Raw genomic sequence first — 16,808 nt, 5'->3', positions numbered from 1 at the left:
TAGATTGGGTCCCCACTAACCTATGCTGGTTTATGCGAGGCAACTAAATGGCTCGGATGGTCCGGGTTAGATTGGGTCCCCGCTGATCGCTAAGGTATTTTCATGTACTTAGAGGCATTGTACAATATGCCTGTGTCACTATTGTTTATTTCCAACGTTGGTTTAATACCTTTACATTACATCACAACAGTATGAGTCACATTCCAGTTCATATATTCCATTTTGTGTTACACCAATTCGTACAAGCAAAAGCCTTTTAAATCACTGTTCATTTTGTATTCCATATTTTGTATTAACCGATCACGACCACCTGTAAAGCCCCATTATAATCATGTTCCGTTTAGCATTCCGTATTTTGGGTATAACCTATTTACAAATGCGTATGCATTTCAAACAACTGTCGGGTCATATTTAGGTGTGACCAGGTAAATATATATATAATAAAGCTGTCATATACATGATCTGCATGAAGTGCTTAGTTGTCGGCATGCCGGGCGTAAAGTGCTGATAATTCTGTTTGATACAGCAATATGCAGTGCTTGGTTTCATTCTTGTTGTTGGACATATCCGTTGTTAGCTATCTTAGCACTAGAAAATGGGAACAAGGCCATGTTTACGAATTTGAGCCTAACACGAGGAGCATCATAATGTCAATGTAGTATTTCTTTATGTATTATATAGAAGATTTAATATGTTCACATAACCTTACCGACTCTGAATGCCTGTTAGCAGCTGTTAGCGATTTATTTGATTGTAAATACACATTAACGACTTTGTCATGTTATCTATGTTGATCTATGTTTTAATTTCATCTCAACCTGTTGCACATATGCATTTCATGGACTCAAGTAAGTCATATAGTTTCAGTACATTTCTGCTGTTGAAGACAAACTTGAAATATACATATAACATAACAGATTCTGTCTTGATAATTTGTAGTTGCCATAAGTACTGCACACCACCTGAAGGTGCCTTACAGCATTCAGGTAATTCAATATTTAGATAACACACATTTTCAAGTAGTTCATATAATTTGGTTTTATTTACATGCATGCCTAGTTTGTGACAATTTGGACATGTTTATACCAGTGTCCAAACCATTCCATTATCCAGGCAGGTGTGTTATGCCATATATCACAGACGGTAGCGACACAAAACCACAATTAATGACAATTACATTGCTTTACGTATCCATACCATTTGGAATAATTTGAACAGTTTACACTTTCAAACCTTATTTAGAAATGAAACATTTCCCTTACATTTACAGGTCCAGAAATTAATAGGAAAGTGTACAATTTCAAATATTTTACGCATTTTTACATTTGAATTACTTAGAGAAATACAACCCGAATCAACTAGTTGTGCGTCACTTTTTTTCTTTCATGACCACGCACAGGCATCATTGCTCAATCAAACCTGATGAAATACATTGCAAATATAAGGACAGATAAATAATTTGATCTCTGTATGCGCTCGGTAACCCTGCAGAATGTGTAAACAATGTCAGAGTTCGTAAAGTTTGACAATGGATGTTCAGTACATTAGCGAGCAACCATTAGGAAGATGAAGCATGAGCCGGTTTGTGACATAATCACAATGGACCATTTGTCAAAGAGTGAGTGAGTGAGTATGGTTTTACAACGTTTTTAGCAATATTCCAGAATATGCCTCTTTGTGACATTATCACTGTGGACCATTTGACAAAGAGTGAGTGTGTGGGTATGGTTTTACACTGTTTTATGATATTCCAGAATATGCCTGTTTGTGACATTATCACAGTGGACCATTTGACAAAGAGTGAGTGAGTGAGTGAGACGGGTTTTAAACCGTTCTTAGCAATATTCCAGAAAATCACGGTGGGGACACCAGAAATGAGCTTCACACATTGTACCCATTGAATCGAAACCGGGTCTTCGGCGTGACGAGCGAACGCTTTAACCACTAGGCTACACGCCCGCCCCGCCCGCCCCCCCCCCCCCCCACACACACACACACACACACCCCCCTTGCTTACTTTTATGAACAACTGAAATATATTTCTAAAAAGCATTGTGTGAACTTTTTGCTTATTCTATCACCTTCAATAACTACTTAGGCATTCAGTTTTAGCTAACCAACATACACGTGTGTTCTGGTAAACATGCAATAAAGTCAGTCTGTTTATTTTGCAATATATATATTAATTGCAATACACATATATATGTACGTAGGTACGTAGGTATATATGTATGTATGTATGTGTGTGTGTGTGTGTGTGTGTGTGTGTGTGTGTGTGTGTGTGTGTGTGTGTGTGTGTGTGTGTGTGTGTGTGTGTGTGTGTGTGTGTGTGTGTGTGTGTGTGTATGTATGTATGTATGTATGTATGTATCCTTGGAAACACCATCCTGACATTATTTTCAAGCAAGAGGGCGCATCCACATAAACTTTCGGTGAAATAATTTCCTTGAACTTGTATGAATATTATGACCTGTGAAGAAATATGGCAAGATGGCGTCATCCATTTCCCATGCTACAGGATTATTCCAAACATATTCAAACCACTGTGAACGTGCTAGAGTAGTTACAAAATTGTCCGAGGCGGGCGTTGGTGCTCTACGAATTTTGTCTGTCTCTGGGCAAAGGAATGTGTATTACTTTAAAAGTTATGCATTTAACGATATACTGCAGTCAAACAACGCGGCCGCTGCTGCTCTTCCCCGCGTGTTCGCCCCACTGCGACGCCATGCCTTACCGCCGATTCACGTCGGTTGCGACGCCATGCCTTTCCGCCGATTCACGTCGGTTGCCACGCCATGCCTTACCGCCGATTCACGTCGGTTGCCACGCAATGCCTTACCGCCGATTCACGTCGGTTGCGACGCCATGCCTTACCGCCGATTCACGTCGGTTGCAACGCCATGCCTTTCCGCCGATTCACGTCGGTTGCCACGCCATGCCTTTCCGCCGATTCACGTCGGTTGCCACGCCATGCCTTACCGCCGATTCACGTCGTTTGCGACGCCATGCCTTACCCCCGATTCACGTCGGTTGCGACGCCATGCCTTACCGCCGATTCACGTCGGTTGCGACGCCATGCCTTACCGCCGATTCACGTCGGTTGCGACGCCATGCCTTTCCGCCGATTCACGTCGGTTGCGACGCCATGCCTTTCCGCCGATTCACGTCGGTTGCGACGCCATGCCTTACCGCCGATTCACGTCGGTTGCGACGCCATGCCTTACCGCCGATTCACGTCGGTTGCGACGCCATGCCATACCGCCGATTCACGTCGGTTGCGACGCCATGCCTTACCCCCGATTCACGACGGTTGCGACGCCATGCCAACTCAACTAGCTCGGTAAACACAGAATATACCTCAACTCACAACAACTAGCGACACTAGACTATTTTGTTTCCATGGGTTATTCGGTTCCTGAATGTACTTGTGGAATGTGTCGAGTCACTTGATAAAATTGAAACAAATCAATATCTATACACCTAAATTTAAATCATATGTTGTGCTGAATGGGATTATGGATAAGTATACAACGAACGGATAATGAAAGGTGATCTATTTAAAAAAATACTATTCATTTTAGCGGGTGTATTATGTTCAAACGGTAAATGTGTCTCTTAACGTAAGGTGTAGGCAATTAGGAGGAAGAGCCCGTCAGTTAGCCCCGTTTTCAATTTACAAGTACACCGCAGGTCATTAACTCAATACACAAGGTGAGTCATATGTATGTATGGTACATAGACAATAATTAAGCTCTCACGAAAAAATGCTTATTAACATAATTCGTTTCACGGTTATATGCATTTTAAATGTATGCTCATGCACAACTGTACACAATTGCGAATTAATATATGATCACATAATACCGATTTAATAAGTAATTTTTGATGACTATATCATTACGACAGAGTAGTACATTAAGTCAAAGAATGATCACAGCTGCACATTAAAATAACGATTAATATCTAGCATAGTCTTCAAGAGAGAATTCTGTATTCTGTATTCGGCTTTGCATCCAGTACATTGTATGGCATACATCAAGTTTTCAGAAGCACAATTCATATCTTTACGGACATAGAAAGTGTTTCCGTCTTTGAATGTTAATAAACAATCTTGTAAAACATTAGGGCAAGTACCACAATTAGGTCTGTAACACTATTGTAGTGTTCTACCTTCTTGTTTTTGAGAAAGAAGCCCTAGAAAGAATCTGTTTAAGATTATGTCTGAGTCTTTATCTTTCAATACGTTTATTTAGTGACATTTTTAGATGTGTATCTTTCTCTCTCTCTCTCTCTCTCTCTCTCTCTCTCTATATATATATATATATATATATAGATAGATAGATAGATAGATAGATATAATCTATTTAAGAGTCTTTATCTTTTAATAAGTTTATTTAGTGACATTTTCTTTACCTCCCTACACTTTTTTAAAGAATACTGTGTCTCAGTAAAAATATATTTGTGTGTAGATAGATAGAAAGATAGAAAGATAGAAAGATAGATAGATAGATAGATAGATAGATAGATAGATAGATAGATAGATAGATAGATAGATAGATAGATAGATAGATAGATAGATAGATTTGATCCATAGACAATAATTAAGCTCTCACGAAAAAATGCTCTCAGTGAAGCCAGACATATTATCATAATTCGTTTTAAGGTTATATGCATTTTAACAGTATGCTCATGCACAGTGACATGCATGTGAGTGGAATATTACTTTGGGATAAATTGAATCACAGGCTGGAGAGACTGGACAAGTTATGTTGCAGTCTTACCACACTGATGATTCGCTGTCTGTGAATTGTAATCTTCACTGAATACAAGTAAAGTAAGTAGTATAATACTATCCGATGTAAAGCAATTGTATTTTGTATTTTGAAATTGAAAAGAAATGTGGAATACACAATTACAAACTCTATATATAAGAATTGTAAGGATGTACAGTCTATATGTACCATATGCGCCATCAATTCTATGATTGGATCTGGGAGACAATTCGCCAAAATCACCAGTTTTACTTCAATTTCACTCCGCTGAAGATCAGTGCTAAACAATAATTTTATTTAATTCATGTTCTGCTTAAAAAGTCTACGAGATAGAATTACTCCAGGGTCTTGCACGTCTTGCATAACATACATGTACATTACTGACATTTGGGAGATACCAGTCGCTATTTCAATGCTGAACGGAGCTTTGGTAAAAATAAAAAAGGTCATTTGGGGTATGGCATCAGAATTTTCATGGACAATGATTTGATTACTTAAATGACAAACACACACATTACATAATTGGAATACTAAGACAAAATTGTTATGGATGAGCAACTTCTTTATTACAACTGGGCGACGTTTCGGTGTAGATTCTAACACCGTCATCAAGCAAATGATGAAAATGAGCATCATTTTCTTGATAACGGTGTTAGAATCTACACCGAAACGTCGCCCAGTTGTAATAAAGAAGCTGCTCATCCATAACAAGTTTGTCTGAGTTACCATTCCAACTTCTAAATACCACTCAAAGAAGTTATAATTGGAATAGTCATAAAGATTCTTACAAAATGTTTCAACGACAATAAAAGCCATTCTATATTTATTTTATTATTTTATCAAGATGGCGTTAAGGACCTGTATGAAGGCCAACCTGATGCTGATCCTCACTGTCATCTCTGCAGTGATGGGAGTGACCATCGGGTTGCTGTGTCGACAGCTTCATCTCTCCACGGACACCATCCAACTCATCAGTCTCCCGGGAGATACATTCATGAGGATGCTGAAGATGCTCATACTTCCGCTGATTGTTGCAAGCATGATCACAGGTACAGTGGAATGTGTCTGGACGGGACTTGTGTAGAACCGAAATGTTAGTATGGTTTAGGTCCGGATGGGTGAGTTGTGAGTTGGTGATTGAGATTGAGGTGTTGCGTCCCTTTCCGACCACTCAAGATCGAATACAATATTCATTTAAAATTATACAAGAGTCAGTTCTCTGTCTCTATGATGTGTAAAAGTAATAGAAGAGGTTGAATTGAAAGATTTATCCTTACAAACTTTTGATAAAACTCGTAATGCATCACGTTTAGCTCAGCTCGGATTCATACACCTTAATTCTTTGTTTCATAAGTTATAGTTTCATGAAGCAACAGTCGTTCTTCTTGTATTTGGCATCCACAATACACTAATCTTCTTCTTCATTTGTCTTTTAAGAAATTAATTCCAACGGGAATGTTTTTTGTCACTACATATAAAATACCCACACCGTTATTTGTCAAATTCAGTCCATAATAACCAGGCTTTAGTTCTTCTGTTCTGCACACATCCAATATATTCCTAATTCTTCATTGGTCGGTAGCGAGATCAAATACGCTGCCCATAATTTTTTTAGAAAATACCACAAATTGTCACACCCTTTTCGATAGGTGACGCGAAGAGGCAGAGTTTCCTTAACTGTACACACGTCTAACTGTCCGGTCTGACTAGGAATCTGGGGATCAGTTCCCACACCTTTTCAGTGATGTCCGTCACTGCACACAAAGGAATCTCACAAAGTTTATTGACATTCTACTCGTCCATTGCCATTCAAATAACCATAGTGACGAAGGTAGCCCTAGTCAACAGGCGGCGGGGTAGCCTAGTGGTAATAGTGTTCGCTCGTCCCGCCACGGGCCCATGTTCGATTCCCCATATGGGTACAATGTGTGAAGCCCATTGCTGTTCAGTCCTTGTATTGCTAGAATATTGCTAAAAGCGGCGTAAGACTCAACTCGACGATCGGCTGGCAAAGGCCAAATCATCCGTACAACTCAATGTTTTTGGCAGCTTCCAAGTGGTCGACGTGCACTATATAATGCTAGTTCTGACTATGGCATTAAGTTCCACTTCCGAATCTGAATAATATCGGTAGTGAGCGAAAATAACTCCCGCAATGACTGCGAACATGATACTAAATTTGAAGTCAAAGTCAAGGTCACGCAGTGACAAGATGTACACATTACCGCTTCAGGCGTTAGAATTTCGGAGCATTCTGGGTCCTTTATGTTTTGCTGTTTTTTAATTTAATATATACTTTCTTTACGAGTTGATGTATTTAGTATGTTTATATATTCAACATGTCTCGAATCATCCTGTTATCCTAGACATTTTAGAAATTTACAATGATCTTTCTACTGGCCAATGTGATTTTGCTTGTCGCAAAGTCATGTAGGCATAGCAGGTAACTCAAGAGCTGATGCTGCAGGTCAAGCAGCTCCTGACAAGCCGTTATCTCCATTCCTTATCCAATACAGTGATGTCAAACCAATCATGAAACCATAGTATAATAACATCCATGTCACGATATGTGATACCACGGACCTATATAACAAGTCCGTGGTGATACCAAGAAGTACTGGGAAGTCGAAGCCGGGAGTTCAGCGTAACGAGACAATGGATTAACCACAAGTCTATCAAACCAACCCAGTCTATTTATTCTCATTTCTTTTATTTAATATTTCGTATGTTGTCATTCATTTAGGGACACACGGCGGCACCATTGAACGCGGTATGAGGCCTTACAAGATACACATTTTCTGCTGGACAAAACTAATGTTTATTTCGTTTAAGTGAAATATTGGTCACATTATACACGTCGCTAACTGCAGTCATTGCACGTAAAAATTTAAAAAAAATATATTTTACCTAGATATTTTAAAACCCTTGCTATGGGACAGTAAAACCTGATTATATATTGTCAACATGTCCCTTCTACGGTTCCATAGAATACTAGCGACGATAGCCATTTCCATGCGAGAACATATACATTTGCGCCATTAACGCGCCACTTTAGCGGTATTATCGCGCCATTTTCGAGTCACTTTCGCGATACTTTCACGGCACTATCACGAACGTAACGAGAAATATACTGAACCGCAAAAGAAACGTCACCATGGATAGATATTCGAGCAACCTTATTTGTCCAAACACTGTAAACATACTTTGAGACATATTGAAAAGATGAAACTTGGCAAAACTGATCATCAAGGTTGAAATTAAAGTGTCAAATGTCCTTAAAGTGAAACACAACACTAGTCTCTGAGAAAATGGCATACAAAGTCAGTATCTCGTGTTTCCGCCATGAGGATTGATGACTGCCGTGCAACGTCGATACATGGAATGGATGAGGCGGTTGATGAAGGCCATAGGCACTTGGGCCCACACTCTGAGGAACGCAGTTGTCGACCTTCGTCGGACGTCATTCAGCCGTCATCTCGTCCCACAGGTGCTCCATTGGATTTAAATCGGGACTGAGGGCAGACCACTGCATAGTTCTGATGCCCTTCTGCTGGAAGAAGTCTTTTGTTGCTCTCGCAGTGTGGGCACGGGCGTTATCATGCTGAAACTCGTGGTTGCGGCGACGTGCCAAATGAGGTGTGGCGTGTGGTCTCAAGACTTGATCAATGTACCGAGCTGCTGTGACACCATTGCCTCTCCTTGGACCGATGTTCTGGAAGACCACAGGGACGGCCCTCTATGCAAGACTAATTCCACCCCACACCATTATGCTCGGACCATCCCACGAGTCTCTCTCAACAACACAAGCATCCGAATAACGTTCCCCACGGCCTCGCCAGACTCTCTCTGCCATCTGCTGTTGAGATACAGTAAGGGCTCTCGTCTGAGAAGATGACTCTTCTCCACTGCTGGTGGCGCCAATGTGTTGCCCACTGAAGACGGTCCCGGTGATGACGTGGTGTCAGAATGGGTCCTCGGTGTGGCCTTTGACAGTGGAGGTATATGCTCGTCAATCGTCGACGCACGGTGTCCGCACTAATGTGTCGCTGGTGTGTCCCCATGGCGAGCAGGGAGCCTGCATATGGTCCTTACGTGGATTTGAAATGCATTGGTTACTTGTCGGGCGGTTTGTCCAGCTTGCAATCGTCCAAGGGCTTGGTGTCGCTGATTTCTTGTCAATCTTGGCATGTGGTAGCAAATCAATGTCGAATGAAATTTATCCGATCTGGGTGGATTTTTATGCGGCAAGAAATGAGGGAACGCATGCGCATTTCAATGTGCACGGAACTCACGTGCATCGGGTTTCCATGGCCTTTGCCGTGATGCGTTTAGGCGATCGGTTTTATTGTCATCTGCTTTGTTTTTTTTACCATCAAATTACATATTTCCGGACATGGATATATTAAATTTTAGATTTTTTTTACAAACCTTACCGAGATATTTAAATGACAACTTTTCATGCAATGTTACGTGGGGTGACGTTTCTTTTGCTGTTCAGTATAGTTTCGCGATACAGGGGAAGTGACTTTCGAAATGTAGTCTTCTCTTAAAACCAAATTGGATTATTCCCTTAAGAGTGATTTTATGTTTGAACAGGAATTGCTAACATGGACAGCAGGTCATCAGGAAAGATGGGTCTGTTCACCATCGCCTACTATGCTTCCACAACCGTTATAGCTATCCTGGTAGGCTTTGCCCTGGTGTTCATTATCAAACCAGGATTACATGGTACACTGGCGTCATCTGACACGCAGTCTGACGATTTTCATGCTCCTTCGACAGTTGACATGTTTCTTGATCTCATCAAGTAAGTGATGACGGTTACAGAAATACGTTATTTAGTTTTACCTTGTTTTCGATTGACAACCCTTATAATTCCTTGACTTTCAACCTCAAGAGATCGTTGACAATTACTTTAAACAGTTGCTGCCCTACAAGACAAAATAGCTTATGCAAAATTGTCAATGTGTTCATTGTCTAATATTGATCATTCTGTTCATTCCTCGGCTATTGACTTGCCTTTGCATGTTTTTGTGACGAGTGCCACCAGTGTGGAAGGATACGCTAACATTTTGGCCAACATCTTGTATCATCACTAGTTGAGAGTGATTCCTAAACACATCCCCATGATAATCGTACAATGGAAACAACCAACGACTGTAGGGACGTCCGTTTCTGTAATGTCTTTATGTGTGCACCGCAGTATCATTTCATTTTTGGCAAAACCTTGTGTCAATGATCTTCAGTCATCCATTCATATGGTTTTAAATTTAAATTTCATTAGCCTTTTTCAAAACCTTCAGAAAGTTGGAATTGTAACCTATAAAATATTTTTTTAATATCTTTTGACACTAAAATTTGGCTCATTTTGATGTATCGAACCGAAATGTAGGGACTCAGAAATATCGATGCTATTTAAAGATTCATTTTTATCATCCCAAAACTGGCTCCCACGGGAGATATCGCTTTGTATCTACATTGTCGATATCGCTGCAATGAAATTGCATCACAATGCTTTGCAGATCATTGGTTACATGACGTCACAATCAAATGACATCACTAATGGCTCTGCTACTGAAGCTGTTAGCAGTACGTTTTACACTTAAGACACTGCAGACAATTTGATCGCATGGGAATCTAGAATGCCATTAAAATAGTTAGCTGTCACGATCTCCTTATTAAATCAGGAAGACTCTGCAGCATTCAAGGAGAAGACAGAACCCGTTTACTGTGTAGTTTTAATAATATAGAAGATAAATATCACTTTTTTACTTGTTTGTCCATTATGTTGACATTAGAAACCAATCCATTAATGATTATTACTTCAAGGATCCTCACTTGTATATCTTCATTACCAATGAAGACTAAAAATACTTTCTCAATAAAAGGATTGTCAATGTTCATTTTTCATGCCATGAATCTTAGAAAACAGGCAGCTACTCAACGACTTGATGTACTTTACAAATTATCATGGCTATTGATATATATTCTATTGTATAAATGTACCCTCAACTACTTTTTATACATGTGATGTAGGGCTATGACTTTCTCAGTATTTTTAAATAACGATTGATTGAACTGATTGCATGGAGTCTGTTTCGACGGATAACCGAGACTGGTTATTCTCTGGCGTTGACGTTTCATGTTATGATTATTTTTGACGCTTTTATTATAATACGGAAAATGTGGGTAATTGTATATCAGACCTTACAATTCAAGGAGGTTGGTGGAGGTTATCACACATCTAAGCAGGATTGGCACATTCAAGCCTTATGTTTTCTCAAATATGTATATCTATATCTCGAAGGTTTTGGGTGTAAATAAACGCTAGAAAACCATTTCTATAACCAAAAGAGCCCATTGTACGACTCTGACTGTATCATAACTATATAGTTCGCGGAAAGGTGACCGCATCCTGCTCCACCGCTTGAATACTCTAAGTCAAGTCAATTTTTTTATTCGTCTCCAGACCCTAAGGTTGAAACCTATTGAAATGCAGAAAAGTCGCATTATCCGAAAGATATGCAATATATTTATGTACCATCATGGTAAATAATATATGATTATATAAGTTGTTTATCTTCTACGTCATAACATTGTTTTGGATTTGTCTGCATCTCCCATACTGTTGGAGAAAATACCTTCCTTAGAACAGTTATTAATGCCGCTGCCGGATATGTTCTTCCAAACTTGAAACAGTATACAACAAAGTAGTTCAAGCTATATTTTATGTAAATATGTTTTTTATGCTATAATTGAGAAATAGATAGAGAAACATTTTAGTATGGTCTAGGTCTGATCTGTTAAGGTTACAGGTGATCGAGGGGGAGATGGCTTAACATCGAATTGTCATTTTTATGTGTCATCGATGCTATTTATTATTATAATATGCATATGGTAATCTATAACTGCATTATCTCCTCAACGGACACGGCCATAATCCCAATATGATTACATTAACTCTTCAATGAATATGAGAAAGGACAAAGCATTACGAAATAATGCAACATCCTGATACCTTTCTAAACATCTGCATGTACCAATCTGTATATGTATACATAAATAATAAACAAAGGTTGAACACAAATATTGAATTATAGATATTTTAGCAATATTTCAGCTATATTGGAGACATACGTGTATCTATTGATATACGAAATAAATATTCAGGAAGAAGGGCTATAGTGATACCAAGTATTTGATGTATCAATATTGAAGTTTATTATTGCGCTATTACACAGGGACAATGTTTCAGCTTCACACAAATCTCTAAAGAGAATGAAAAGACCTTCGCCCTTTGGCTCCCTTTCATGAAATACGGTGGCACAATGTGTGGCTTGGTTGTAGATTGTTATTAATGTTTTAATAAGGGGCGGTCGGGTAGCCAAGTGGTTAAAGCGTTCGCTCGTCGCGCCGAAGACCCGGGTTCGATTCCCGACATGGGTAGAATGTGTGAAGCCCATTTCTGGTGTCCCCCGCCGTGATATTGCTGGAATATTGCTAAAAGCGGCGTAAAACCATACTCACTCACTCACCCACTCATGTTTTAATCTCTGGCTTGCCTGGTACAGACTCGATTGTTTACATTATATAGATGGTATTCTATGACTGTGGCGTACAACATTCCCTCATTCGCCTTTGTTTTTCAGAAATCTGTTTCCAGACAATATCGTGAGTTCCGCAATTCAAAGTACATTCACGCTTTATGTCAAGGAAGAGTTTAACGATGTCAAGAGGGAATCTCCCGATGAATCCATGCACCAGAATGTAACAAACACGTCCTACAGGGAGAGTAACTCAACGCCTCTGGTAGAACCTGATGGGGGAAATACTACAGACCAAAGTATGTCAATCTGGACAGCCAAAACCGTCAACAAACCAGGGCTCAATGTTCTTGGTATGTAAACGTTGTGTTTATTGGTAACATATATTGTGTTCTTCATGCAAACGAGTTATAAGCTTAGATTGTAGCTTCTCAGAAAAACAACAAACAACTAGGGACGTCCGTTTCTTTAATTTCATAATATGTGTACTGCATTATTTATTTTTTGGGGAACACATGGTGTCAATGAATTTCAATGATCAGTTCATATGGTTTAACATTTCATCGTTGTTTGTATTTTTTGGCCCAATGGAATCTGATAGATAATCGGGACTGATTATTAACTGGCATTGACGTTTTATATTTACATGTTTATAAATTGTATCTTCAGGTTTGGAATAAAACATAAGTGTTCGTGCTACAATATGATTGGTTAAGAAATGATGTTAATGGGATTCGATTTCTTGACTTTACACAGTGTCTGGACATAGATTTCTTTCTAAGATTGAAATTTGTAAAACGTGGCAGTCAACGTAGCAGCATGAACACAGGATTCAGTGTATATTCAGTTTGATTATTGGTTTCAAAGACAATAACTCTGCGCTTCCGTGTATTCCTAATAAGCAGACGATCCGTTTGCTTGGGAAACATCACGTCAAGCACTCGATGTCACATTGCATTGAAAAGGACTCATAGAACTTTCTACGGCAAAGTACCGATTACTTTTAACTTTTTATGTCATTTGGTATCGAATATTTATTATTAAAGCCACAAAATCCTTTCCTTAATCCGAATCCAAATAGGATTCCGACTACACTACGACCACCGAGAGCATTCATAAAGCAGCTGCAAATCTTCAGGAAAAGTATTTTGTGAATATTTTACAGGGATGTTGATGTATTGTGCAGTATTTGGGGCGATGCTTGGTAAACTGGGACATAAAGGTCGAGTCGTCTTCAAGTTCTTTGAGGAACTGAATGAGATCACGATGGGCATGGTGCGCATCGTTATGTGGTAAGTCCTCCAGGTCATTTAGCTGCAGTTTCATTCACTGATGGGTGAAGTATGTTTAAAACAACAAGTTCTTTTAAACGAGTTTTCTACAAATCAGGATTTGGTCGAAAACTACGATAAACCTTTCACGCATAGTTCATGAATACATTAACAGTGATCATCATTGCATACGTGAGAACATACATTGTTGTACTTTCAGCAATCTTTCATACTGGGGCAATGTGGGAAACGCGCCTGGGCCTTTAAAGTGGCGAACTAACGCTTCAAACTATAAGTTCCCTCCATCCCTGTTCAAATTATGGATTTTGTGGGAAACACTTATAAAAAAATGATAAATGATGAATGATATCTCTACTACTATTTCAGTTTTTTACATGAACGGTGTATTGGACATATATATCAATAGCGCATTTTCCGAGGCCCTGGTTTGAATCCCCCATTGGTATATTGTGTTAAATCCATTTCTAGGGTCCCCTATCATGTTATTGCTCACTCACTCACTCACTCACTCACTCACTCACTCACTCACTCACTCACTCACTCACTCACTCACTCACAAAATGCTCAATGACTGCCATTGGTAATGTCTTAAGTGACATAGGTGACGAAACTACTTTTTTTTACACCATTGAGTGATTAATATTGAGAGAGTCATTAATAGCGTAGCAAATATACTGTTCATTCACCCTGACAAAGACATATGAATGGGTGAATGGATAACGAAGAGTTGAACACTACTATAGCTATGTCACAGCATGTCAGTTTCATGTGGGGAGGCCCGGTTCGCCCCGATAATGTTTCTAGGTTTGTCAGCACCATACCCGTGTTCGTGGGTTTCACCAAAGAGGTAAACGTCTGAGACCTGCATCACTTCGGGCTTTCCTCCCACATTAAGCTGACACGCCGCGAATTAACTGGAATACTGTTAAAAGCGGCGTTAAACCTCACTCACTCATGTGGGGAGGAAAGGCAGAAGTGATGCAGGGCTAAGACGTTTACCACCTTGCAGAAGTATGGTGCTTTCAAACATAATCGGGTGACTCTGGGAATCTAACCACGAGCACAGCATTCAAACACGACTGGTCCACCATTGCAGCCTGAATGATATAAGGGTATATAAGCTACCAAGGCAGGAACATTTTACTTATTTGAAAATAGAAAATGTGTCAAATGTTTTCAACATGTCATACACTTAAACGACCAGGTAACACCATGTGTTGTTCTAGGTTTTCGCCCATTGGCGTCCTGTCCCTCATCACTGGAAAGATCCTGAGTGTGTCCGACCTCGCTGGGATGGTCCATCACCTCGGGATGTTCTTAGCCACATGCATCACCGGTCTCTTCGTGCAGAGTGTTGTGATTATACCGCTGATATACCTCATCCTGACACGGAAGAACCCTTTCAGGGTGTCACTGGGAATAGTGCATGTTTTTGTGACAGCACTTGGTACAAATTCTAGGTCCGTCATTGTAATTATTGATAACTAATCATTGCTATATATGTGATGATATCCTACGCGCAGTTAAGAATATTGCCATTTGTAGATGAGGTGACAATAAAAGTATCCAAGCAGTAAATGTTTCAGGGCAGTGTTCTCAGAGTGGCTCTGGTTATTCCAGTAATACATTGTAGCCAGCCAGGGGTAGGGGTTCCAGGTTAGAATATAGGTCCCCAACAGCATATCCTTGTCTGACGTTGCGACTATGTTGATCGGATGCTCAGACTCAGTGTTTTGGCTTGAGTCCATGTCATCGTATCCTACATGTTCACGATGTCTATCACTGGATGGTCTACAGATCGCCCTAATGTAAATGAAATATTGCGGAGTACGGCGTTAAGCAACGAACAAACCAATATCGTTCTACCCAGAATTAATACAAAAGGCTCCATCGGGTTCATTGCGTAAGCTCCTTTGAACTATAATTAACCCACGTCGTTTAGAGAATGGCGTTACCATAAATTATGTTCTTTATTCGTCAATCCCTCAGTGATAGGTCGGAAACTTCTCGGAAACCACAATGTATATAAAATACTATACGTTGAAATTTCATTCAATTTACAGTGAATGTTATCGATGCATGAAATTTTGTTTTCCAGCGCTGCAACACTTCCAGTTACCATTGAATGTTGTGAGAAGAACCTTAAGATAGACAGGACCATCAGTCGGTTTGTGCTGCCCATCGGTGCTACTATCAATATGGATGGAGCTGCCATCGTTCAAGTCGTGACTCCAGTTTACATAGCTCAGCTCAGCGGAGTGCACCTGTCCATACTTGACGTTATGGCTCTTGGGTAAAATGCGTTTTTATGTACACACGTCAGTGTAAATAAAAGTTTCAAACATTTTCCATAATCACAAGAAATATTTTTGTTAAAGCTGCTATAAAGTTGGCTTGTGTATGGGAAAAGGTCACACCGTTATAAAAATCACCACTCACATCATAAATGGTTTCCACGGTCACAGCGTTTTTTCTCATATTCTTGGCCTTTCCTCCGATGTACGTCTTTCTGAATAAATAAAAGCGACAAAACTCTTAATGAGTTTCCATCATCAAAACAAATCACTGCTAGAAGCAGAGACAGTGTACGATTCCGACCATATCATGAGCATGTGTTTATGAATCACTATCAAATAGTGATGACACCAGGTGTTCGCGGAAAGGTGGGCGTATCCTGCCTCACCGGTGGTACCCGTCACAAACACACTCAAAGCCAAGTTAATTGTTCACCTACAGAGACCCATGGGAACACACTGTACAAGTCAAAATATGGAAATGCAGCAGGCTTCATTTTGGGGACTGTTGCGTCAAATTGGGAAATGTCCTCCACCACACTACATTTTTTGAATCTTTACTAAGAATATTGTAGTATCCTGGACCCATTCGCTGCAATAGTTTCGTTTTGACCCCCATCGAATGACATTACGTTAAAATAGCCATCCAATGACATCGCACCCATGTGAGAGAGATTCAGTGGAGGGTTGGAGTTTGTGAGGTTACTTCCAAAACGAAGCAATGGCAGGGAGTGGGTCATGGTGTTTTATGTAAATATAATAATTGATGTATTTATGGCTTTATTCTTTTATTATTTACAGAAACAGAAAGTATGATTGATCAAAGGTGGCATTGGATATTTGATTTCCAATAGTAGTTGAAAGTAACATCTTGTCGGGCTAGTAAAAATCAGCATGAAAATGAAA

General features: G+C 39.7%; 1 protein-coding gene across 1 annotated transcript; it reads left to right on the top strand.

The window, feature by feature from the left end:
- The first annotated feature begins 5,616 nt into the window (after positions 1–5,616).
- Positions 5,617–15,096, top strand: LOC124127632 (excitatory amino acid transporter 3-like). Its single transcript, XM_048384332.1, has 5 exons — positions 5,617–5,821; positions 9,369–9,579; positions 12,422–12,669; positions 13,482–13,608; positions 14,835–15,096. The coding sequence occupies exons 1-5, from the start codon at positions 5,617–5,619 to the stop codon at positions 15,094–15,096; spliced, it is 1,053 nt and encodes a 350-aa protein (XP_048240289.1).
- Positions 15,097–16,808: the final 1,712 nt, after the last annotated feature.

This window comes from Haliotis rufescens, unplaced genomic scaffold (assembly GCF_023055435.1).
Source record: "Haliotis rufescens isolate VD_foot unplaced genomic scaffold, xgHalRufe1.0.p SCAF_5, whole genome shotgun sequence".
Classification (NCBI taxonomy): domain Eukaryota; kingdom Metazoa; phylum Mollusca; class Gastropoda; order Lepetellida; family Haliotidae; genus Haliotis; species Haliotis rufescens.
Note: the sequence above shows the minus strand (reverse complement) of the source record. Positions and strands in the feature narration are given on the sequence as shown.

Bases quoted from the DNA above. Each gene is read 5' to 3' on its own strand.
- LOC124127632 (XM_048384332.1), top strand. From the start codon at position 5,617: ATGGCGTTAAGGACCTGTATGAAGGCCAACCTGATGCTGATCCTCACT. The intron at 5,822-9,368 runs GTACAGTGGAAT...ATGTTTGAACAG, and splicing joins TGTTGCAAGCATGATCACAG to GAATTGCTAACATGGACAGC. The intron at 12,670-13,481 runs GTATGTAAACGT...AATATTTTACAG, and splicing joins ACCAGGGCTCAATGTTCTTG to GGATGTTGATGTATTGTGCA.